Raw genomic sequence first — 25,409 nt, 5'->3', positions numbered from 1 at the left:
AAAGTCAAAGATTTTCTATTGTTTCTATTGTTTTTTCCAAAATTAGGATACATAATTATCTGTTTGAAATCCAAAGACTTTCCAGCTTATCTCTGACTGGTCTTCTAGTCTGAAGACATATTAATCCTCATCTTCTCCCTCTACTATTTCACTTGGTGGTTGTCATCATCTACAGCAGTCTCTATTAAGATGACATTTATGTTTTCTTCAATTAATTTCTCTTTGAATCTGACATTACATCCACAAGTATTTATGAGACATCTCAAAATGATTGCTCTGTAGATCTCTTAAGCTGAACATATCCATTACTAAATCCATTACCTTCTTCTAAACTCTGCTTTTTACCATGCCATATATTAGCATTCTCTCAAATACCAAATTCCAGTCTAGGTATTATCCTGGATTGCTCTCTCATTCTATTTGTCCATCTTATCCCTCACAAATATCTAATCAGTTCTTAATTCCTGTCATTTTTTAACCTTCAGAAAAACTCACAGACATTGCAATCATCCTGATAGTGGAGCCTTAATGAACTCATGCCTGGATGACTGAAGAAGCATTATTGTTGATCTCCCAGGGTGCCAATCTTAATCTACCCCAATTCCTCATTCCTTTTTTTTTAAATTGATTCCCTCAAAATTACATGTTTGAGAATATCACCACTCTCTTAAATAAATTTTAATCAGTCCTAGATTTTACTTTGGAAAAAAAATATAAAGTCTTCTATGACTGTTTTTAAAAACCTTTATGACCTGTACCCTTTCTACCTTGTCAGTCATCTTACATTGTCCTCCCTTCAAAATACTTTTTGGATCCAGTGAAACTGTCTTTTATTCTGTTCACACTCTATCAACATGGAGAATTTCCTTATTTTAGCAATCTAGATTTCCTGGATTCCTTACCCCTCAACTAAATTTTCACATTCTGCAAGAAAACTTTCCTAAGACCTCATGATATCAGTGCCTTTTATTTGGCAGTAGCCCTGATTTATTCTCTATAAAGCTTATTCATTTATATATTACTCTCAAGTTACTTCCCTGATTAGACTATGAGCTTTTTGAGATGAGGTAAAATTTTTTCCTTAACTTGAATCCCCAATGCTTAAAAAATACCTGGCAGACCATAAGCACTTAATAGAGTCCATGCATCCTGCACCAAGTACTCAGCAGTGTTGAACTACTCGCTCTCAATTTTGTTCTTTATTTTGGATCTCCTCTCCTTTCTGTTTCCCCTAATGTTAGACTTTCCAGAGGGAATGATAATCATTTCATTTTTTCTCTTCTTTGGCAATACCATCTGTCATTTTGATAACAAATATTCTTTTTTTTGATAAGTCCCATAAACTCTTTCCAATTCTCCTGTATGTCAGATGTAGCCTTCTAATGGCAAATTTTGAATTTTTCTTTTGATATTGTTTTGGTATTCATAGTTAGCATGTCCAAAACAATGAATATCATTCCATCCCAAAGACCTGTATTCTTATTACTTTGTTTTGGTCACTAAAATTCCCTGTTGTTTATTGATCTTTGTCTCATACCTCCCCCATTCAATAAAGACTTAAGTAACATATATGCTATTCTTGAAATATCTGTGAAGTCATTATATTTTATTTAGGCTGACATCATCAGAAGGTAGACTAATTAACAAAATTTGTACTCTTATGATAACAATCTTAGAAATCTCTTCTCTTTAGAATGTTCCCTTGTCTCATCCATCTAATGTTCTGTAACCAATCACTTTTTCCTTAAAGTGCTTCAGTGGCTCCATCCAGACTTATTTTACAGTTCTCCCTACTACAGACTGATGTGATTACCAGTAAAGAATAATGTACATTACATATTAGTTCACTTCAGAATCCTTTCTTCCATTTTCTATGGTTATGGGGAAATGGTAGAGAGAAGAAAATAGGATTTTGTCCAAACAAGAAAGGACCATCACTTTATTTCTTTTATGCACATAATATTACTCATCTTAGGTAGAAGGACTAAAGGATTGTCTAGAAAATTCTAAAATGTGTTCACCCATATAGAGATGGAGAACACCTTTTTGAGCAAGATGCAGATGTATTTGAGGTAAATGTGTGAACCAAACTACTTTTATAAGAATTTAATAGCTATTTGGATAATGTAGAGGTCTCATTTCCTTTATGCTTTTCTTATGAATTCTCTGACCTCAAATAGCTTACACTTTACTACATGCAGCAGTGAACCTTACAGTAGAATCATAGAAGAGGGAAAAGAGCAGGTATGCCTTATTATGAGAGGAACATTGGCTGATATTACTAAATGCTAGTAAAGATATGATCACAGTATTCAAAGTAGGAGAAACAATGAAGAGATTTTTGCTCTTTCTTTTCATACCATATTTTTATATTTCTATAAAGAATAATTCGAGGACAAAAACTGAGGGACTTCTCTTAGTATTTTCAAGGACTAATTTCTGCTATGAAAGAAAAAAATACATGGGAAAAGGACCATGAATTATCTCTTATTCCATCTATGGTTTTTACCCAGATGTGTGTATTTGAGTCAGTGTGTGGGTATGTGTGTTGAATATTGTTCACAGTTCAAGAACTTGTAATGTCAACTTGTATCACATCAGATGAGTTAATTTCTGTAGACTCACATTGTGACTATCTGAATTAATCATTTCTTAAAAAGTGATGATGATGATGATGATGGTTATGGTGATGGTCTTGGTAGTGATGATGATGAAATTAAGATACTTACAAAGTGTCAAATACTTAGGTATATATGGGCAGCTTTGAATTCAGTTGTTTCTGATTCCAAATCCAATATTTCAAATCTACCATCCATTACAATATCTCGTTGATTTGTATCATTCATTTTAAGGTGAATATTTGATCTCCCTAAGTTCTATTGACATTTTTATAATGTAGATAATTTCTTGTGAAAGGATAATTTTTTAGGTTTTTTTTCAAGACAAATGGGGTTAAGTGGCTTGCCCAAGGCCACACAGCTAGGTAATTACTAAGTGTCTGAGACTGGATTTGAACTCAGGTACTCCTGACTCCAGGGACGGTGCTCTATCCACTGTGCCCCTGAAAGGATATTTTTAAATAAAACTGAGAACAACAAAAAAGGGGGGGATTCAATAATGTATCTCTTGAATTTTTTTGTCTAAAGGTATCCACAGAAAGCAAGGAATGGCAGACTGGAAACTGCCTTTTCTCTCTTAAGTGTATTCTTGTCTATTTTTTTAATTTATCTATAATAACTTGACTTCTTATCCTGGAAGATACCGACAACCTTATACAATCTGTCCCTCAGTCAGTTCCTGTTTCAACAGTTCATTTCACAGAATGTCATTTCTTTGTCATTCATAGAAGAGAAAAACATTCTGGATTTAAAATAAGTCATGTAAGAGAAGTAAAAAAAATGATAAATTATTTTTTTTCTGTTCACCTTTTCTGCAACATACTATTCATCAAATGACTAAATTGTACAAGCCTGGTGCCAAACACCAACAGTTATACTTTTGTTTTTGCAAGGCAATGGGGTTACATGACTTGCCCAAGGCCATAAAGCTAAGTAATTATTAAGTGTCTGAGGCTGGATTTGAACTCAGGTACTCCTGATTCCAGGGCCGGTGCTCTATGCACTGCACCACCTAGCCACCCCTACAGTGCTACCTAGCCCTCCAATACAAAATTTTGATAAAGTTATATCTCTGGTTTTCAGCTTTTTTAATAAATACTCTTTGAAATACATTTGATAACACCATAACTATTTCTTCAGCAAAAGCATAAAATGGGAAATGAATGAAATTAAAACCAATCTTTCAAATTAAATATTAATTATATCTTTTGGACCACACCTTCTTCATGGCATTCTTCATCTCTGTATTTCTCAGTGTGTAGATAAGAGGGTTCAGCATGGGTCCAATGACAGTGTAAAACATGGAAAACTCCTTATCATTTTGGCTGGCACTAGGAGGTCGAATATAGGTAGAAATACAGGGCACAAAGAATAGAACAACCACCATGACATGGGAACCACAAGTGGAAAGGGCTTTGCGCCGACCTTCTGATGAGTGTTTTCTAAGATTATATAGTATAACTATGTAAGATGCAACCAAAACAAGAAATGTAGTTAGCACAACCATCCCAGAATTAGCTATGACTAGGATATTAGCAATATGTGTGTCTGCACAGACAAGTTTTAAGAGTGGTTTGACATCACATATATAGTGATCTATTAGATTAGGGCCACAGAATGGCAACCGAGCAACCATGAGCATCTGGGCAATAGCATGCCAAAAAGCCACCACCCAGGCCATAAGGATCATTGTGTTACATCTCTGTCGATTCACAATGATCATGTAGTGTAAGGGCTTACAAATGGCAACATAGCGATCAAAGGCCATGGATACCAAGATGAACATCTCAACAGTAGCCAGGAAGTGAGCAGTAAATAGCTGAGTCATACAACTAATAAAAGATATGGTTTTTTTCTTAGCAATTAAGTCCCTGATGAGTCGAGGGACTATGGTGGATGTATATGCCAGATCCATTAAGGACAAGTGACAAAGAAAATAGTACATCGGCTGCTGGATAAGATGACTGAATGTGATGGTGATAAAGATGATGAAGTTCCCCAGGAAAATTGCAAAATAACAGAACAAGAACACTACAAAACACATTCTTTTGAGGTCCTGGTTCATGAGAAGTCCCAAGAGAACAAATTCTGTAACATTGTTCTTATTTTCCATGTACTTCAAATAGTTTATAAATATCCAGGAGAATTCTAATTCATCTGAAATCACATAAAATATGATAATTTTTTATAAGCAACATGACAGATGCAAAGTTTATTTCCAGAAAATTGAATTACATAATTCATGATTAGAATTATCATTCAATACCTTTAATCTTGGGAAGAGTAAATATTTTTTTTCAGTTAGTTAGGTCTTAGAAATTCTTTGTAAATTACCTAGCTCAAAATCACTCTTGCCCATCTTACCAAAATTCCTTTATCCATTAGGTTCTCTATTTATTTATTTATCTTGTTACATTTTAACTTTTTTTAACATTCTTTTGTTTTTTAAATTTTTTTCAAATTAAATGAAAATATAGCTTTCAATATTGACTCTTTGCAAGCTTTTAGAATTCCACATTTTTCTACCATATGTCTAAGACTTTAAAAAGCATGTACCTATACAAGTTTCAACAATTTAAAAAATCCCCAAATTTGCTTCATACCATTAGGATGGCAATATAATAGTAAAATGGATTAACTACATAGACCAAATAATGACAAAGTTAAAATGAATAGAATGATTTTGTTTTAGAAAAAATAATGAGAATTATTTAGGAGGGGAAAGGAATATTAAACTATTAAATATCAGTTTGATGAAAGAAATCCCAAAATGTTCTTTTGAAATCAAATATAAATGGATGAGCAAATATTTTTAAAGAAACCATGTTCAGCTTATCAGTCCATGATTCATTATAATTATCTAAAGTATTAATGTATTAACAGGAGAAACAATGAAGAGAAGCAAACAAAAAACCTAAATAACTAGCATTTCCTAATTGAGCTCAGAAATCTAATGACTCAATAATATATTGAAGAGAATTTTAGGAGTATGAGAAAACTGCATTTTTTTCCTAAAGAGCATGGGTTTGCAATAGGGTATTTACATGTTTAAGCTTTGAGCCAATTGAAGCTGTATCATTGGTAAAGAAATCTGGTAAACCTGAATTTGTGGAATGGAATGAAATGATATGCTCTCCAACAATACATGCTCTCTTTCTCTCTATCAAACTCCTTTTACCAAACTCCTAGCTACTCTGAATCTACTAAAGGTAAAGTTTTCTCTTCTTCCTTTTTATTTTCTTTTTTCTCTCTCCTTTCTAGTCTTACTTTGATTGGTCCTTAGGTAACTGACATATTGATTCATTGACTGAATATTTTGTTACTTCAAGCTTGTTAGGACCTTCAAGAATTTGACTTCCATTTGCATTAAGAAAATTTTCATTGAAAAATTTTTTAATTCCATATCCTAAAATTTCAGGGAAAAATATCTGAAAAGGGCTGTCTAAGAAATAATTTCACAAACCAAAAAATGGAGTCAATATACAGAGACTGACACTTCATTCTTGGTGGTCTAAGAGAACCTTGTTTCTATTTCTTGGTACCATAGACTGAAAACGACTACAGAAACCTTGGACAGATTCTGATGGGTAAATTTACTCTGACTGTAGTTTTTTTTTTTTTAATCCCGAAAACTTGAGGCCCTGAGTCTAGGACACTGTTGTGCCTTTTTTCAGTTTATGTCCATAAACTTACCTCTCTATTGGTACAGCAAAAGCACTCATGAACTAAGTGGGCAGTAAATAAAGATTTATAAATAATTAATGGGAAAAGGTGGAGAATTCTAGGACTGAAAGACTCAAAGGAAGTTTTGTACAACATTTAAAGATGAGAAAGTTGAAGATCTAAATAGTGAAATATTGTTTTAGTACTCACAACTATGAAGTAGAAAAACAGAGATTTAATCTATTTCCTTTGAGACTAGTCTGCTATGCTTACCAGTTTTTCATTAGAGACAGAGGCAAAGAAAGAGAAAAAGAACCAAATAAAGGGAAAAGAAGCAAAGAGAAAGACAGGGAAGGGAAAAAATAGAGACAAAAAGAGAGTTAAAGACAGAGATAGAGAGCAGAGAATAATAGAGAAAGGGGGAAGATGCAGAGAGAAAAGGAAAGAAAGACTGAACTTAAGACAGAAAGAGAGAGAGAGAGAGAGAGAGAGAGAGAGAGAGAGAGAGAGAGAGAGAGAGAGAGAAACAGAATAAGGGAAACAGTGAGAGAGACAGGAGAAAAATGTCAAAAAAAGAGAAACCAAAAAAAAGAGAAACCAAAAATAAAGCAAACATCAATCAGATATATATCGATGTTTGTTTTACATTCTCAAAGGAATTTCCAACTCTTTGAATGAGTATTTTTTTCCTTTCTGGGTAGAGAAAAGTAGTTGAGGGATAGAGAATGTATTTTTTCACAGATAAAAAAATGGTTGATATCCAATAACTTCTTGGAAAGGCAATAAAGAAGATGAGCTACAGGAAAAATGCCTCTTGATAAAGATAATTAAATTAAAATTGATTGAAATCAATTCTTCTGTGTTTTGTGATACATTGATACTTCCTGACATAATTTATATCTATTTGCATTCCCTAATCTAGATAATGATCATGTGCTTTGGGGGCTACTAGTGACTTTATCACTCAGTCATTCCCTTCAGAAACTGAGTTTTTCTGGAATAAGATTTTAACAGAAATTAGAAGAATATAATAGGTCATACACTAATAATTCATTATTAATATATTATAAAAGCAATTTCTCCATACTATGTGATAAGCTTATTTTTCTGTTTAATGTTGATGCTCTGTGTTTTGTCTTTGTGATTTTGCATAGAAAACTTTTATAGAGAAAAGTTTTTTTTCTAAGGCAGATGGACAATTGTTCTACAATTCATCATCTTAAAGTTGCCTAAGGCAATGATAAATTGTTATTAACCTAGGATTATCCAGATAATATCTGTCAGTGATCACATGAAAATTTATTTTTTTCCTGACTCTAGATTGGTTAATGTACACTGCTTGATATCTTGTGTATTTCAGTGTCTTAATGATTGTACATCACATTATTTGTCATAAAATGATTATTTTGGAAGAGCATTGTGGTAGTGCTGAAGTGATAAAGCAATTACAAATTTTAACTAAAATTTCCTCCTTCCACTTTGGCATCTTAAATGACTTCAATGCCTCAAATTTTTAAATTTATATTTAATTATAAACAAATGAAAAGAATTTAAAAATCACAACATTGTCACATACCCAGCAGACTATAAAAGAGGATTCATTATGAAATGCAAATTTTCATTTCAAGAACACATATATAATAGATTGTACACTTTATTTTCAAAACTGTCAAGTTCATCATTACTTTCTTGTTGGTTTTCTTCTGGTCTTTACAATGCGCTTTTTACTTCATTTTTTTCTCTTCCCCCTCCCTTTACCTTAAAACATACTACAATTAAGTATGGCCATATTTTATATGTGTATGATGCATACATGTGTTCATACAGATACAAACATGCATATATACACATGCACATAACATTGTGAAAAAACATCTATCTATATAAACAATAACATGTGGATGTCTATAAACACATCCATCCATACATATTACACTCATATAAGCATATAATGGTATATACATATATATATATGAAATAGCATAATATGCTTATTTTCTTCTATCATCTACATCTCCATAGGTGGATAGTATCTTCCTTATTATGTTCAAATCTTCCCATTCCCCCCCCAAAAAAAACAGCCAGTTCATCAATTATTCCACTTCAACAATATTCCGAACACATAGAATCCTGAGAGATTTTCTATGAAAGTTTTCCTCCCAGCTTTCTGCATTCTTTTTAGTCTTGGCTACTCTTTTTATTTAAAGGGGAAAAGTTTAATTTGGTAATTATCATTATCCTTTCTTTTTTTTTACTTCAAGAATATTCTCACCTCCCAATATTCTTTAAGGTCTGTTACTGTTGGATCTATTTTCATTAGATCATTTTTACCTTGGTTCCTTTAAAGTTTCTGACTTTTTATTCTTTCAAATAGACTTGGTTACAAAGCCCCAAATTTTACTGAGCTGAATGTACTAAATGATCTTTGTTAACATTCCAGCTAAAATCCCATCATTCATTAGGAAGTCTTCCCAAATCCCTGATACATTTAAGCCTTCTCAAATATGGAAGCTATATGGACATTTCTCCAGAAAAATTTAATCCTTTGTTTGAAATAATTATACCACACTAAATAGAGCACCCAGTCTATGTCCATATTAAAGGAAGTTTCAATAAATCTATGGTAAATATATTATGAGATAAGCTTTTCATATTAAGTGGAACAAACCACACTAACACTGAAGGCACTTCAGCATAGTATATGCATATAGTTCAGAAAGTAAATGTATATAGGTAGGAACTTACGTTACTCCAGATGATAAGGCTGATTGCTTCAGGGTGTCTTCTTGAAACAAAACAAACAAAACAAAGGAAAAACAAAAACAAGCACAAATTCCGTCATGATGCCTACACTTGTACTTCACAAGTCCTGCCTAACAGAAATCTAACTAGATGGTGTCTCAAAGAAGGAGCTCTATGATGGTATGCACTTTATCCAAAGTTTCTTTCAACACTTAGAAGAGGAAAAGGACTTTTTCAGGGAAGTGATCAGTTATTGAAATTTGTCAAGGGGGTCTCATGGTCAAGAAATATTTCTTTTTCTCCCAGATAGGGATTCAGAAAACCACAAATAGCTGCCCCAAACTTTGAACAACATATAAAAAAAAACTTTCAGCAAAAGAAACTTCTGGGGAACCTTTTGTCTAGCATGCTCTGATTTTAAAGGTATGTGCAGAATCAGGGGATAGACTCCCAGAGGCATTTCAAAGCAATCTGCCAAACTGTAGACATATAGTTCAAGTGAAAACTTAAGTGAGAGAAAGGGAAGTCATTTTTTTTCTTTTCTCTTTTGGTTTCTCTGAGATATGTTCACCAGGTATCAGATAATTATGCTATACTGTCCCAACCCTTTCATTCTCATGGGTATATATATCTAGGAACCCAATTCACACTCCTACTTAGAATTTTAGAACAATATCTAGAAGTTTGCTACCACCATAGGCCTCTATTCATTAGACAGTGCTGATGGAGACAAATGATACAGAACTTTATTTATTCTATTCCTCTTTTATGAGTCAATAAAACCAATATCAGTGGATATTGCTCACTCTTCTTTAAAAAATCCACCAACATATTTTGTTCTTCTTTATTTAAATTCTCAGAAAATTTCATGCAGCTCTTTTGAATGTTGTCTAAGTTGTATGTGTCACCAAATGGTTTCCCTTATTCCTGCAGCTCTGTTGTATTTGATAGGTGTTTCCTGTCCTGGAAGGAATCAAGGTCCTCTTGAAGAAGGATAGTATAAAAAAGAGGCTAGAAATGTTTATTCTATTTCTCTTTGAACTACCACACATTGACCTTCTCATGCTATATGTGGGGTTAGAATAGGGAATAGCCCTTACATTACATAGAATCTCTCTGTATATTGCATTTTTATTTGTTTTTTTAAACATTTCCCAATTACATTTCAATGTGACTCAACTGGGTACACTGAATTGAAATTCAATGAAGAGATGGGGTGGGGCTAGGTGGTTCAGTGGATAGAGCACCTGCCCTGAAGTCAGGAGTACCTGAGTTCAAATTTGACCTCAGCTACTTAATAATTACCTAGCTGTGTGGTCTTGGGCAAGCCACTTAACCCCATTTGCCTTGCAAAAAAAGTACTAAAAAAAAAGAAATTCAATGAGGAGAAAAGCAAATTCTAGCACTTAGAGGGAAAAGGCAGTTTAATAAATGCAAAAGAAAAGATGTATGATTAAACAAGAGTTGTTTTAATAAAGTAGTTTGGAGATTTTATAGATCCATGAGCTCAATATGGGTCTTTTTGATGTGCCATTCATAAAACTATTATAATTATAGGCTGCATAAATAGAGGTAGGGGTGCTAGGAACAAGTTGATATTAAATTTAATGTCATCTCAGTGTTCAAGTCTTAGTTCCACAGTTTAAAAAGGATATTGGTAAGTTGTAGAATGATGAGAGCAGCATCAACAATAGGGTCAAAAGCTTTTACTCTAAGTTACATGAGAATCACATAATGCAACAGGATCTCAAAAACCTGGGAAAAGAAAGAATCCAGATAGACATGATAATTTCAAATATATGATGTAATGTGATATGGAAAAAAATTGAATTTTTCTGTTGGGCACAGGAGTATAGAACCAAGAACATTAGGTAAAAGATCTAAGGAAGCAAATAGTAGTCAGAGGTTTAAAAACACTAAAAATGTGAGCAATCGTGTGTGTGTGTGTGTGTGTGTGTGTGTGTGTGTGTTTGTTTGTGTGTGTGAGTGTGTGTGTGTGTGTGTGTGTGAGAGAGAGAGAGAGAGAGAGAGAGAGAAGAGAGAAGAGCCCTTCAATCTCTTGAACAATTTTAAGGACAGTATAGAAGACTTTGGGACACAGTAGTCTAAGGAGTCAGGAGGATGGGAGTTCAAATCCAATTGGGGACACTTGAATATCTCTGTGTCCTTTAGCAAGTCACTTAATCCTGTTTGCCTTGCATCCAGGGCTATCTCCAGTCAAGGTGGATCATATCTAAACATGAGATTCAGATGACTCTGGAGGGAAAAAAAGTGAGACTAGTAACTTAGCACAGAGCACCCCCTTCCCAAGATGATGAATTGGAAGACAATTTCACAATAGAAAAGGTTCTTTTTTTGTCTTTATTAAATTCAATCCAACTATCTAAGTTGAACACTACACAACATTTATGAAATAATATGGGAATATATCTGTTGAGGCAAAAAATCCAAAAAACAAAATCAAGAGATGAGTTGATGAAAATCTTCCTAGGAGTAATTTCAGCATTGTTTGAATTACTGTGTCTAAAGAACTGTTGTGTATTTCAAAATTAATTTAAAAAATTGATCAAAGAAAAATGTTGGATTCAATCTAATAAAAAATTTGATGGGAATACATGTATTACCTTATATTTTCAAAAATCAAAAGTTCAAAACTGAGAACTTGTGAATATATAGTAATTCACCTGAAAAAGATTCAGTATTTTTTCCTATAAACACATTATGAGAAATAAGTGCAATATGAGAGGGAATTGGAAGTACTTTAAATATAATTATAAATTGATATGAGGTGTATCAACAGTGAATGAGGTAATACTTCAACTGAAGTGATCCCTGATCAGATCACCTAAATTAGTCTACTCACATCAAATTTCACTTTTTACTTTTCCTTCAAAATGTATACCCTTTGAGAAGCTATATAATGTCTTCAGAAAACTACAGAAGGTAGTCACAAAGGTGAGTAACTATAATATCATGCATATGATGACTGATTGAAGAAATGATATATTTTTTTTTCCTGTAGAAAAGAAACTTGATTGATGAGCATAGTGACTATCTTCAATAATTTGTAAGCATTTTTTGGAAATAATATTTTATATTTTCTGATTACATGTAAAGATGATTATCAACATTCATTTTTGTAACAATTTCACTTCTAAGCACTTCTTCCTCTCTCCTTCTCTTGTCTCCTCTCCAAATTGTCAAGTGATCTGATAAGTTAAACAAGTACAATCATGCCAAACATACATATTTGTTTTGAATAAAGAATCAAAACAATACAGAAAAACACTGAGAAAATAGAATTTTTTTTTTTAGGCTTTTGCTAGGCAATGGGGTTAAGTGGCTTGCCGAAGGCCACATAGCTAGGTAATTATTAAGTGTCTTAAGTCCAGATTTGAACTCAGGTGCTCCTGACTCCAGGGCCAGTGCTCTATCCACTGCCACCTAGCCGCCCCTAAAATAGAAAATTTTTAAAAGTGAAAAATACTATACTTTGATCTGCAATCAGACATCACAATTCTCTCTCTGGCTGTGGACAGCATTTTCCTTGATGAGTCTTTTAGAATTTGCTTGCATCACTGTATTGCATCGAAGAACTAAGTCTATCATAGTTTATTATCACACAATGTTGCTGTTCTACTGTTCTACAGCGTTCTACTGATCCTGCTCAGTTCCTTCAGCTTCAGTTTATGTGAGTATTATTGGGTTTTTCGGAAATCTACTTGTGTATCATTTCTTATCGAACAGTAGCAATACATTACATTCATATACCACAGTTTGTTCAGCCATTCCTCAAATGATCAGCATTCCCTTAATTTCTAATGATTTGCCAACACAGTAGATGAACTTCTATAAATAATTTTTGCACTTATGGGTCTTTTTTCCTTTTTTCCTATAGGAAGTTTACTATCTGTAGCTCTTTCTCTCTCTCTGATATTGGTTGAGAGATTATCACACAAATGGGGTATCCAAAAATAAATATCTAGTTGCTAATTGGGGGAATTTCACAGATCAAAGAAAGACTGACATTTTACAGTTAGACTGCTCATATATAATAATGTATGTTTTTTTTTATTTTAAGGCAATGGGGTTGAGTGACTTGCTCAGGGTCACACAGCTAGGCAATTATTAAGTGTCTGAGGCCCAATTTGAACTCAGGTACCCCTAAATCCAGGGCCAGTGCTCACTGTGCCACCTAGCTGCCCCCTTAGTAATGTAAACTTAATGCCAATTCCTGTCATCAGTATCTTAGCACTGAGCTGAGATTCAGGATATAAGAACAGAGTCTAGGTTCAGTTCTAGTTAACTATATGACCTTGAGGGGGTCACTTCATTTTTCAGCTTCTCTTTTTAAATTAAGAACATGAACAAGATGATGACTAATGTTTTTTGACTCTAACAATCAGAGTCTAAATTGTCTCTAGGAAAATCACTTAACCTCTCTCATCTTCAGTTTCATTCATAATATAAATATAAATAACAAAATAAAATTAAATGACTTCTATAAAAATAGCATCCTTACATCACAAGGATGTTACAATCAAAAGAGATAACATTTATAAAACACTTTGTAAACCTTAAAATTTTATATAAAGACTAGCTAACTCAGTAGCAAAAGTGGTGTTGGTAATAGCAGCAGCAACAGAAGGAGCAGCAATAGTGATGGCAGGAGTAATGGTAGTAGTGCTAGATTCTGAGATACTGTGTTGGAGATCTCCACCGGAGACTTTCACCATTTGGACGGCAGACAGCCTGGGAGAGCTGCAGTGCAGGTGCCTAGGACCCTCATTTAGCCTCATGACTGTTCTAGACAGTATTCACAGCCAGGAGGATCTGGTGTTCCCCTATGCAAAGAGTCCAGAGACAACTCCAGCTGTTCCCACCTTTCCCAATGGCCCAGGGAGTGGATGGCTAACTTCCCCATCCCTGAAGTTTCAGAGAGAGTCTGACTTTATTTACCAGTTGGCTCCCTTTGGAATAAAGACCTAGTTTAAGATATGCTATAATTACAATAACTTTTTTTGTCTTTTTTTTTCATTAATTCCATTGACATTCTAAACTGTTTATTCTTCAAAATGGATTTGGTCAATTTTTTTCTAGCTCTATAAAAGTTTTGGTAGTTTGTTCTGGCACTGAATAAATCAATAAAGTTAGGTAGAACTGTCATTTTATTCAAATGGTTTGGCAAACTCATGACTAACTGTTATTTTTTTAAGTATTTATATCTGATGTAGCATTTCTTTCTTTCTTTTTTTCCTTTGATTAGTTGATGGGATTAAGTGATTTACCCAAGATTACAGTTAGGAAGTATCAAATGTCTGAGACAGGATTTGAACTCAGACCAGGGACTTCAGGGCCAGTGTTCTATCCACTGTGCCACCTGACTTTCCAAGTCTTGCTTAAAGAAAAGAATTTAGACATTTGTCAAGACAGGTAGAAATAGGAAAATGAGTAGTTGTTTCAAAGACACAAATTTTAGATTTTTCCAAGAAAAAATAAATCCTTTTCAAATAGAGCTAAACAGAGTCTGAATGGCTTATTTCTGTATGCTATGCCTTTATTTTAATTTTATTTTCTGTTTATACTTCCCCCCCAATTACATGTAAAAATAGCTTCCAAAATTCATTTTCATAAGAGTTTGAGTTCCACATTTTTCTTCCTCCCTTCCTTGCCTTCCTCTCCCCTTGACAGCAAATAATCTGATAAATGTTATACAAGCACAATCAGGTTAGTGATTTCCACATTTGTCATATTGTAAAAGAAGAATCAGAACAAAAGGAAAACAAAACCATGAGAAAAATAAAGAACACATTTTTACAAGTTTGGTCTTCATTCAGACTCCTTAGTTTTTCCTCTAGGTGTGGATGACATTTTCAATTCAAGAGACTGGCAGAATGCAGACTGTCACCAATAATCTTATTTCCTATCAAATCAGGCCAGGAGAGTGATGGCCTGAAATTGACAAATGGGAAGGATATCTTTGCACAATATACCCTTTAGTAAAATAAACATAATTGTGCAAGTCATGACACCATTAATTTGGTAGATATGGTCCTCTGTTGATCAGAAATGCTAACTGTAAAAATTGTTTCCCAGTTTTCTGCATTTATTCTAATCTTAGTTGCATTGGTTTTATTTCTGAAAAGCTGTTTAATGTAATCAAAATTATCTATTTTGTATTTCATATAGTTCTCTATCTCTTATTTAGCTGTAACTTCTTCTTTCTCCATAGATCAGACAGATAAACTATTCCTTCTTCTCCTAATTGGGGATCCAAATGATATTACCTTGTATGTCTAGATCATCTACACTTTATGACCTTATCTTGCAATAAGTTGTGCAGACTCCATAGGTCTTTCTCTGTATGTGGATGGCATTTTCCATCACAAGTCCTTTAGAATTATCTTTGATCATTATATTGCTGAGGAGAGCTATGTCCATCATAGTTTATCATCACGCAGTGTTGTTAATGTGTATGATATTCTTGGAGTTCTGCTCACTTCTCTCAACATAAGTTCATGTAGCTCATTCCAGGCTTTTTGGAAGTTTACCCCTTCATGATTTCTTACAGAACAATAGGACTCCATCACATTCACATAATTCAATTTGTTCAGTCATTTTCCATTCGATAGCATCCTTTCAATTTCTGATCCTTTACCCCAACAAAAAGAGTTCTTATACAATATATTTTGTAAATGTGGGGTCTTTTCCTGACTTTTATGATCTTTTTGAGAAATAGACTTAGTAGTAGTATTATTGCTGGATTAAAGGGCATGAATCTTTACTTCTCTTTAAGTGTAATACAAAATTGATATCTAGAATGGTTGGATCAGTTCAGAACTCCATCAATAATGCATTTTCTGGGGCAGCTAGGTGGCACAGTGGATAGAGCACCAGCCCTGGAGTCAGGAGTACCTAAGTTCAAATCCAGCCTCACACACCTAATAAGTACCCAGCTGTGTGGCCTTGGGCAAGTCACTTAATCCCATTTCCTTGAAAAAAAACCTTAGAAATGCATTTTACTCACATCCCCTCCATCATGGATTTTATATATATATATTATTGGCCAATCTGATAGGTCTGAGGTGGTACCTCAGAGTTGTTTTAAGTAGCATTTTTTAATCAAAAATGATTTATTATAATCATTTACTACTGTTTCTTTTGTACTTTTTTCTATTCCACTGATTCAACATTCTATTTCTTAGCCAGTATCAGTTTGATGACTGCTGCTTTATAATATGGTTTTAGATCTGTTATGCCTAGACCATCTGCCTTTGCAAATTTTTTCCTCAAGATAAATTTTATCACTATTTTTTCTAACTCTATAAAATATTTTTGGTTGTTTGATAACTGAGAAATAATTTAATATAAGTAGAATTATCATTTTTATTATATTAGCCATCTTTTTACATTCAAAGAGGTCTTTACACAAAGGCTGAATGACCATTTCTCATGAATACTGTGAAGACCATGGTGTTTCCAGGTACAGATTGAAAGAGATTATCCTTTTTTGTCTTTTCTTTCTAATTCTATATCATTCTATTACCTCTCTAACACAATCATTTACTATTCTCTAGACTTTGCCCATTCAATCAATTTCCATATTGAATTCTAAGAGCTATCCCAGGAAATACTTCTTTTTTCCTGTTAAGAATTCACTCTATCCCTTCCTTAGTATTCCAGATACAATGTCAATTCTCTTCTGTAAAAAGTTTATGCTCAGTCACAGGAAGACAGTCCTCCATGTGTGATAAAATCCCCTCTATTTATCCATCATAATTTGAAACTCTAACTTGTCTTTTTTCAAAAACTGTTTCAGGACTGGCCATAAGATACATTTTAACTCTTATTCTTTTCATTGTATCATTTTATTTTAATTTATTTAAGTGCTAAAAGTGTATCTTTTTCTGGTCTTTCTGAATACTTCCCCTTTTTCATCAGTATAGTAAGTTTATAAATAACCAGTTAGATATATGGGGTAGTTAAGAAAAAAAAAACATGCCAATGGCGATGGCAACAATAACAGATAAAACTAGTACCTCTGGAGGAAGGTTTGTGTGAGTCCTTTTCGGAATAACTCATTCAACTTTAATGACTACCTAGCACTCAACTCTCACCTGGGGCTCTAAGAAGCTGTAATATGAATAGTGATTACATCCCAGAAAACTTGTCTTGCCAGAGAGACTAAGCCATGTTGAGTACACCTGTAGAATCTCAAGCTTGTGGGTGAATTGCGAGGGGTGGAGGGGATGGTGGTGTATCTATTCCAAGCATGAGAAAATTTCCACTTACAACGGATTGATGAGAACTATCTGCCTCATATATCACCATTCTAACTGAAACAGATTAACAAGTGATGTGAAGCACTTTACAGCTAGATCAGATGTCAAAGATGCAAAATGTTGTCCTTGTTTGAATCCTCGTCTTTAGCCAGTCAATTTGATTTTGGCCTTGCCATTGGATTTAATACCACTGGAAGAGAGAGTGACACTGATGGCTTCCCCATGATGTGTGAGTGAAAGTGGAGCATGCTTTGTGCCTACTGCCAGCTGAATTCATTTGAGGATTGTATAATATAATTGTACAAAATTGCAGCCAAGATAAAAAAGAAACCAATGAAAACAACTTAAAATCAAAATAAAAAATTTCAAGGGAAATAACTGGGAAAAATTGAGACATACTTTAATTTCAAAATGATATCTCAAATTATATCTCAAATTATATTACAAATACTCACTAAATCTTTTTGCTGTTGGTTAAAAAATAGAAAAGTTGATTAGCAAACAGATTAGGTACAAATGACAAAGAAACATATGAATTCAGTATTATAATTTTTAATGCAAACAAAATTTCTAATTTTGTAGTAGAGGTTAATACTTCAACAAAACTTGCTGGAAAAATGTAAAGATTTCTTGTAGAGAAGTCTGTTTGACTGTCAGGAGTAATAGCTAATATTTGATACAATGTTTACTATTGAGAGACTATTACTTAATTTTTACATTAATATTTAATTCTTAATTTGTGATCACAAATTTTCTCTTATTTCATCATTAAGATACAGCTCTTGTATTCTGTGAAGAATGTTACTGCTTGATGAGATTACGCTAAGCCCTTCAAGGAGCATTTTCTTTAATCTTGGACTGGATACCATTCAAACAGGAAACCTACTTTTTGTTTAGCAATTAAAGGGAATCTAGTCTGGGCAAATCCTTAGCCTGGGAAAAAGAGCCCTTGCCCTTGTACCTCTCCATAAAAGTTTAAGGTCATCTAGATTATTCAGAGGAAAACCAACCAGAGAAGTCTTGATAGATATGGATTGCAATGTCCAGAATATGAAGGTTTCTGAGTCACATCATCAAGTCATGTTCACAACATCAGACACTGAAGTCTTTTTTGCCTTCTCCTCATTCAATGTTCACCAATATGGGTTTTTTTTTCCTTTGAGAGAGGAACATTCCCTTTATACTAATTTATTTAAGACTTTGGGGATGTCCATTGGGTGGGTGGGGGGCTTAGTTTTATTGGCCATATATTTCTTGATTATTGGGTGATCTAATTAATAAATTAATAATTATTTAATCAAAAATTCTGTCTCTTGGGGTTTTGTCTTCATCTTATGCCAAGTGTTGTACTTAACAATTCACAAAAAGTATTTTATTTGATCCAAGGTTCTTAATTTAGTTTTGAACTCAGGCTTTTGAGACTTAAGCTGTGGTACTCTATCACACACACACATATAAAAATTCACAAGTACACACAAACATATATAAATTTATCACAACAAATACATATAAAAGCATGTGTGTGTATACCTGCATGTGTACATTTAGATGTATGAATGTGCATATATTTGTTGTGTTTAAACATGTATGTTTGAATGAATGTTTGTGTAAATCTATGTATATAGGAACATATTTACATCTCTCTACATATATCACCAGGTATCTGAAATATATAGATAGATGGATGATGGATAGATAGGTGATGAATGGATAGATAGATACATATAAATAGATACAAAGATAGACAGAAATAGTCACACAGAAAGAGATAGATGGAAAAATATGGAATTGCAATTTGGGAACAGCATGTAGATTGAAGTCCTTAAGTTAACATGAGGGGCAGAGGAGGAAGAGTTAAATTATTTGGTGATAGGGAATCTCAACCAAGGAAATCTGTTACATAACTTGTTTTGCATAATAACCAAAGATACATGGATTGGGCTAGGGAGGGTGAAGAATGGACAAGAACAGCAGGATCCTAGTGAAGAAGCATGAAGTTTCACAATGCCAGTGCAACCTAGTTTAAATTTCTTCAACTATGACATTAGAGTCAGATAGCCCCATGATAGCTGATCTCAGATGGAGAGATAGATAATTGTATATGTATATATATATATATATATATATATATATATGTGTATATATATATATATGTGTGTGTACATATTAATTTAAGAATAATTAATATAAATCAATGCATAAAATTATATATAAACTATACATGCATGTGTGTTATATATTATGCACATACACACATATATAAATGTATACACACAAATATACAAACATATCTCATTGATAGCTCTCATATACCTACATATATGCAAATATACATATATCTATGTGTGTTTATAGTCACACAATAAATAAATTGGCTGAGAAAGAAAGGCAATACCCATAAAAACAATTGATAGAGGAAGACATTGTGACTAAAGCAAATGGGGAATAATAAAATTTAAATTGGATACTTTTGATTTTAAGTTAACTAATAAAATCACCTAATATGCCTTTATAGAAATTCAAGAAACATCTCTGTAGACAGAATAGTGATATAACTCAGGAGTTAAAATGAGAAATATTTTGATGTATGGTCAATATGTATTCACTTTGTTTTTCCATGCTCAATTGTAAAAGGAATATCTTTTGTCTTTATTCTGACTTTTTTCCTTTACTTTTTTCTTCTTTTATTCATTCCTTTTCTCTTTATTCTTTGTTCTTTTTAGTTTCTTATTTCCTTCATCCCCACCTATCTTTCTAGTCTTCTTACATCTTATTCCTTGTCATTTTTCTATGCAGTGACTCTGGCCTCCTTGTAGTTGCTCAAAGAAGACACTCCTTATCTCAGTTCTAAGCATTTTCTCTGGCTACCCCTATGCCTGAAATGCTCTTTTCCTCATCTTTTCCTTTAAATTTTCTTGAATTTCTTCATATCCAAACTAAAATCCCTTCTTTTACATGAAATCTACAGAAACTCCTTCTATTAATTATTCATTCTAATTGCCTTCCTTTTCTTTTTATATTTGTTTTCTTGCTGTTTCCATCATTAGATCGTGAACTCCATCAGAATGGGGACCATTATTGTGTCTCTTTTTTATCCTCCATGTTTATAAAAATGCTGAGAATAGAGTAGACACTAACAAATGCTTATTGATGAAACTTTTTTTCTTGCCTAAGAGTACTCTTCTCTAGGAAATCTAAGAACCAGTTTATGGTCCATTTTTTTCTTTCACCACTCAATTCTGTAAAAATAAAATAATTCTTCTTCCTGGGTATTCAGAAAATTAGAATATAGAAAAGAACATGACCTGAGACCAATTCATAGCATTATAGACAGCCTTTCTGTTTCAATAGATATTCCTGAGACTCTCCTTTTTCCCTTAGTACAAATCTGTATCAGATAGTAGTAGACATGACTTGTGTCAAGAATTGGAAATGAGGTATGTGATTTCAAAGTAATCACCTGGCAGATATTAGGGAGAAAGGACAACATTTTTAAAAAATCATCTTGTCTCAACAACCATCTTGGTTGTTGAAGAGGAACTAAAAAAAAAAGCAGGAAGATATTAAGACAGAAGTTAAAGAGCATCAAAGGAAAATTGGAGATGTAGCAGTTTTACCTCAGTTTGGTTACTTGTCCTGAGGCATTACAGATATTTGTAAAGAAAAGGATCTTAGATGTGATAGAATAAATTGTGTAACAGAAAAAGGCAGATTGCCAGGCTCTCCTAATCTCAAACACTTCATTGAATATGCATTTATTAAGTGCCTACCATGAATAAATACTATGTAGGCATCTATCTTCAATAAGTAAAAGTTGGGTTTTTAGAGTATAATAAAACCTTATAACATGTACAGATTGCCTAACTTGGAAAACCTGCTTCTCTTCATTCCGATTTCACTCAAGTGGGAGTTTCTTTTGGCATTTGGTTGGAAAATTTGAGCATGTTGTATATTTAAAGTTGGGGGAGGCACTTCTCTTTTTACTTTTTACTGTTGGTCATTTCAGAGGGAGTACACATGCATGGGCACCATGAACTGAATGAACACTGATTTGAGAAGGGAATCTTGCTTCTCCCTCTCTCACTTTCACCCTGTGGCCCTGAGAAATGGCTGTAGTCTATTTGTTATATTCTTTTGTTTTATATTTCTTTCTCATTTTCTAGATTCAGGGAATAATCTTCTCAGGATGTCAGTGTTTTAAACAATACATGAACTAGGCTTTTTAGGGAGGATTCTGCATTGAGCCAGTGAAGCAGGGAAGACTTGAGAAACAAGGGTGCCTGGTACTTGGTCCCATAAAGAAATTAGATTTGAACATCAGTCTGTGCTATATAACAACAGAACTAAATTATGAGTCTAATTCTTTACCCCTCCCCAGATAATACGGTAAAAAATATATGTGTTTTGAAATTCATTATGATACTTCTTTGTAAAAACAATATAATTCATGTTTAACTAAACTGAGGTACATGTAACTAAATCAATACTTTAGTGAAAATAAGTAAAAGGGACTAAAGCCAATGGTTTCAGAAAATCTAAATAGCTAAAATCCTATTAAGGATTCAGGAGAGGCATGGAATGTGAACTTTTCTTGGATTTTCAGAGCCTGGGGAGATAGTAGTCTGAATTACTGGTTTTTTCCTAAAAGAAAGATTTATGTCTTATCTAGGCAACTATAACAATGATCATAAATTGATAATCTGATTTATTTTGATAGGAAAGTTAATTTTTGGCACCATACTTTTTTCATGGCATTCTTCATTTCAGCATTTCTGAGTGTGTAGATAAGAGGGTTCAACATAGGTGCAACTACAGTGTAAAACACTGAGAATTCCTTGTCATTATTAAGGGATTGGGGAGGTGGGATATAGGTGAAGATACAAGGTATGAAGAATATAACAACAACCATGACATGAGACGCACAAGTGGAGAGGGCTTTACGCCTACCTTCAGATGAATGTTTCCTAAGATTATATAATATGATGATGTAAGATGACACCAAGACCAAAAAGGTTACCAAGGCAACCATTCCAGTGTTAGCAATGACTAAAATACTAGCTACATGTGTGTCCGTGCAGGCAAGTTTTAAGAGGGGTTTTGAGTCACACATATAGTGATCTACTTGATTAGGCCCACAGAAGGGTAATTTTAGGATTGTGAATAGCTGGGCAACAGAATGCCAGAATCCCAACACCCAGCCAATCAGGATCAACATGTTACACCTCTGCCTGTTGACAATTGTGCTGTAGTGTAAGGGTTTACATATGGCGACATAACGATCAAAGGCCATTGATGCCAGAATGAAAATCTCAACACTTGATAGTAAGTGAAAAGCAAAGAGTTGAATCATGCAGCAATTGAAGGAAATAGTCTTCTTTGAGTCAATTAAGTCACTAATCAGCCTGGGAACTATGGTGGAAGTGAAACATGGATCCATGAAGGACAAGTGCCAAAGAAAGTAATACATAGGTTGTTGCATAAGATGGCTGAATGTAATGGTGAAGAAGACAAGGAAGTTCCCCAGGAATATTGCTAAGTAACAAGCTGTAAAGATTACAAAACAGATTGTCTTCATTTCTTTCTTCATGAGAAGTCCCAAGAGTATAAATTCAGTGACATTGTTAGGTTTTTCCATGTATTGGGAGTAGGAAATGTCTTTCCAGAAAATTAACCTGAAATGGTAGCAAATATGAGAAACCTTAGTTAATATCAAATGGACTTTTTTGAATGTAAAGGTAAATTATACTTCATTAGTGTAACTAATTCTATGTTCTTTAGTTTCATCTTTTATAATAACATTTTTTAACAGAGAGAATCAAAGATAATCTTAATATCATCTACCCCATGCAAAACTCTAAAATTCATTGTTTAACAATTTCTTCTTTGCCAATGAAATGATTCAACATCTGTACATTTAAAAATATGTCATCAATTTAAAATTATGATAATACCTTAAGAATACAGATGCTATATTTGACATTAAGAGGATCTTTGTCTTAGACATTTTCCATATAACATACTAAGTTTATCACAATATAATTAAATTTAATATATTTGATTGAAAAAATTGACTAATAATGAAGTCAGATATTACTTTTTACCTCAGAAATCTATCTAAATTCAATATATTTATACTTTAAAAATTAAAAATCCAAACAATTACCAATGAAAATATTTTAAGATTACTCAGGAAATTTAGGATACAGATGGAGGAAGATATCAAAAGCAAAGATTAAAAGCAACAGATTTTGAGGCTTTACTCCCACCCCACCTGTATTAAGAAAATTTTTGTATAATATTAAATTATTCACAGCTTTTAAAGTACCAAACAATAGCCAAATGAGACGATACACACACACACACACACACACACACACACACACACACACACACACATGCAAAGACATTATACCAAATTATGTGTTGACTAGAAATCAGATTAGTAAAAACTAGACTTTCTAGAAATATTTTACAAAGTTCTCAGAACATTAGTCACAACAATATCTTTCCTTTAAATAAAGGGTAGCACAGTAAAATATCTACAACATGATCGAGGACATGTGTAACATGACTTTTTTCTTCTATGGGCAATCAAACTTTCTACAAAAATTAAACAATTACTGGGTCCTTAGCACTGATGTGTATCCATTCATATTCTAGAGCCCACAACTACTATCTAACCAAAGTTAATACAAGAAATTTTATTCTACTTTTCAAAAATATTAAGGAAGCTTTTGTTCTTCTAGTGAAAATGAATCTGCCTTTTTGGGCCTAATATCCATTTTATCTCACTCAGTCCTTTAAGACTGAGAATTCTCCTTCCTCAGAAAAATCCTTCATATAAATGAATAGTATTTTAATAACAGCTTTTTTATAGCTAAATATATTCATTAATTTCAATGAATGATCTTATGCCATGATATTAATGCCCCACCATACCAATTACCCGCTCCTGTATATTATATGGTACCAATGTCATTATTCAAACTTAAATTCAGAATTTTGCACAAGATTCCAGATGATAAAATATTTGCAAATTATGTGTCTATGCAGGCAAGATTTTGTGGCAAGATTTGATTCACATATAGATTGAATCACTTGATCAGGCTAGCAGAAAGGCAACTTCAAGATCAAGAGCCCATGAACAGAATGTCAAAATGCTATCACACAGTTAAATAAGATCTGTATGCTACATCTTTGTCTGTTGACAATCATCATGTGCTGTGTTTACATATGTAAACATATTACAGATATTAACCAAAGACCATGGACACCACACCAACAACTCAATACTGGAATATGTGAGAAGTAAAGATCTGAATCATTTCAGTATGAATGTAGCAAAATTAGGAAATAGTCCCTATGATTTCTGCTTTTGTCAGAGGAGGGACCTAGATATAATTTTATTAACTCATTGGTATTTTCTTCTCTAGAAAAAATAATTTAAGGGGTGGCTCGGTGGTGCAGTGGATGAAGCACCGGCCTTGGAGTCAGGAGTACCTGGGTTCAAATCCAGTCTCAGACACTTAATAATTACCTAGCTGTATGGCCTTGGGCAAGTCACTCAACCCAATTTGCCTTGCAAAAACCTAAAAAGAATAAATAAAAAATAACTTAATCTACTATATTTTGTAAATGTTAGAAGTTTAATAAATTTATATGAAGTTATTGTTGGAGAAAATATTCACTGTGGATTGAAAGTAAAATTATAAGACAATTATGGAGCAAACAGAATTATTATTGAGCTAATATTTATTAAGGAGTCCCTTCCCATTAGGAGAATATTAACTCTATATGGATGAGAGTAAGCAGTTCTATGACCATCTGCTAATATGTGGAATAAATGTCTATTATAGCCTCTGCACTATTTTTCACCAGAACTCCAATCCTCAATCAATTGTCCTGAGAAAATTAAACTAGTTTGTAGTGTATTTCTACTTTGACAACATTTATTTGAATAATGTATGCTGTGGTCTTGGCTGACTAGAATAATGGAAGTGGACAGAAATATTTTATTTCAGAATATCCAAAAATGGAATGCATGAAAGCTAAACAAAAGACCAAAACAGAAGCATTTCCTTTACTCATTTCCTTCCTCTCTTTA

General features: G+C 33.3%; 2 protein-coding genes across 2 annotated transcripts; both read right to left on the bottom strand.

The window, feature by feature from the left end:
• Window positions 1–262: 262 nt before the first annotated feature.
• LOC141519645 (olfactory receptor 4P4-like) lies at window positions 263–4,731 on the bottom strand. Its single transcript, XM_074231824.1, has 2 exons — window positions 3,826–4,731; window positions 263–358 (listed from the first exon to the last, which is right to left on the bottom strand). Exons 1-2 carry the CDS (start codon window positions 4,729–4,731, stop codon window positions 263–265), a joined length of 1,002 nt encoding a protein of 333 aa, XP_074087925.1.
• A 17,279-nt stretch (window positions 4,732–22,010) lies between these two features.
• Window positions 22,011–22,940, bottom strand: LOC141516998 (olfactory receptor 4P4-like). Its single transcript, XM_074227940.1, has one exon. The coding sequence runs from the start codon at window positions 22,938–22,940 to the stop codon at window positions 22,011–22,013; it is 930 nt and encodes a 309-aa protein (XP_074084041.1).
• Window positions 22,941–25,409: the final 2,469 nt, after the last annotated feature.

This window comes from Macrotis lagotis, chromosome 3 (assembly GCF_037893015.1).
Source record: "Macrotis lagotis isolate mMagLag1 chromosome 3, bilby.v1.9.chrom.fasta, whole genome shotgun sequence".
NCBI classification, from domain to species: Eukaryota; Metazoa; Chordata; class Mammalia; order Peramelemorphia; family Peramelidae; genus Macrotis; species Macrotis lagotis.
The sequence above is the reverse complement of the archived record's forward strand: the minus strand, read 5'-3'. Positions and strand labels throughout refer to the sequence as shown.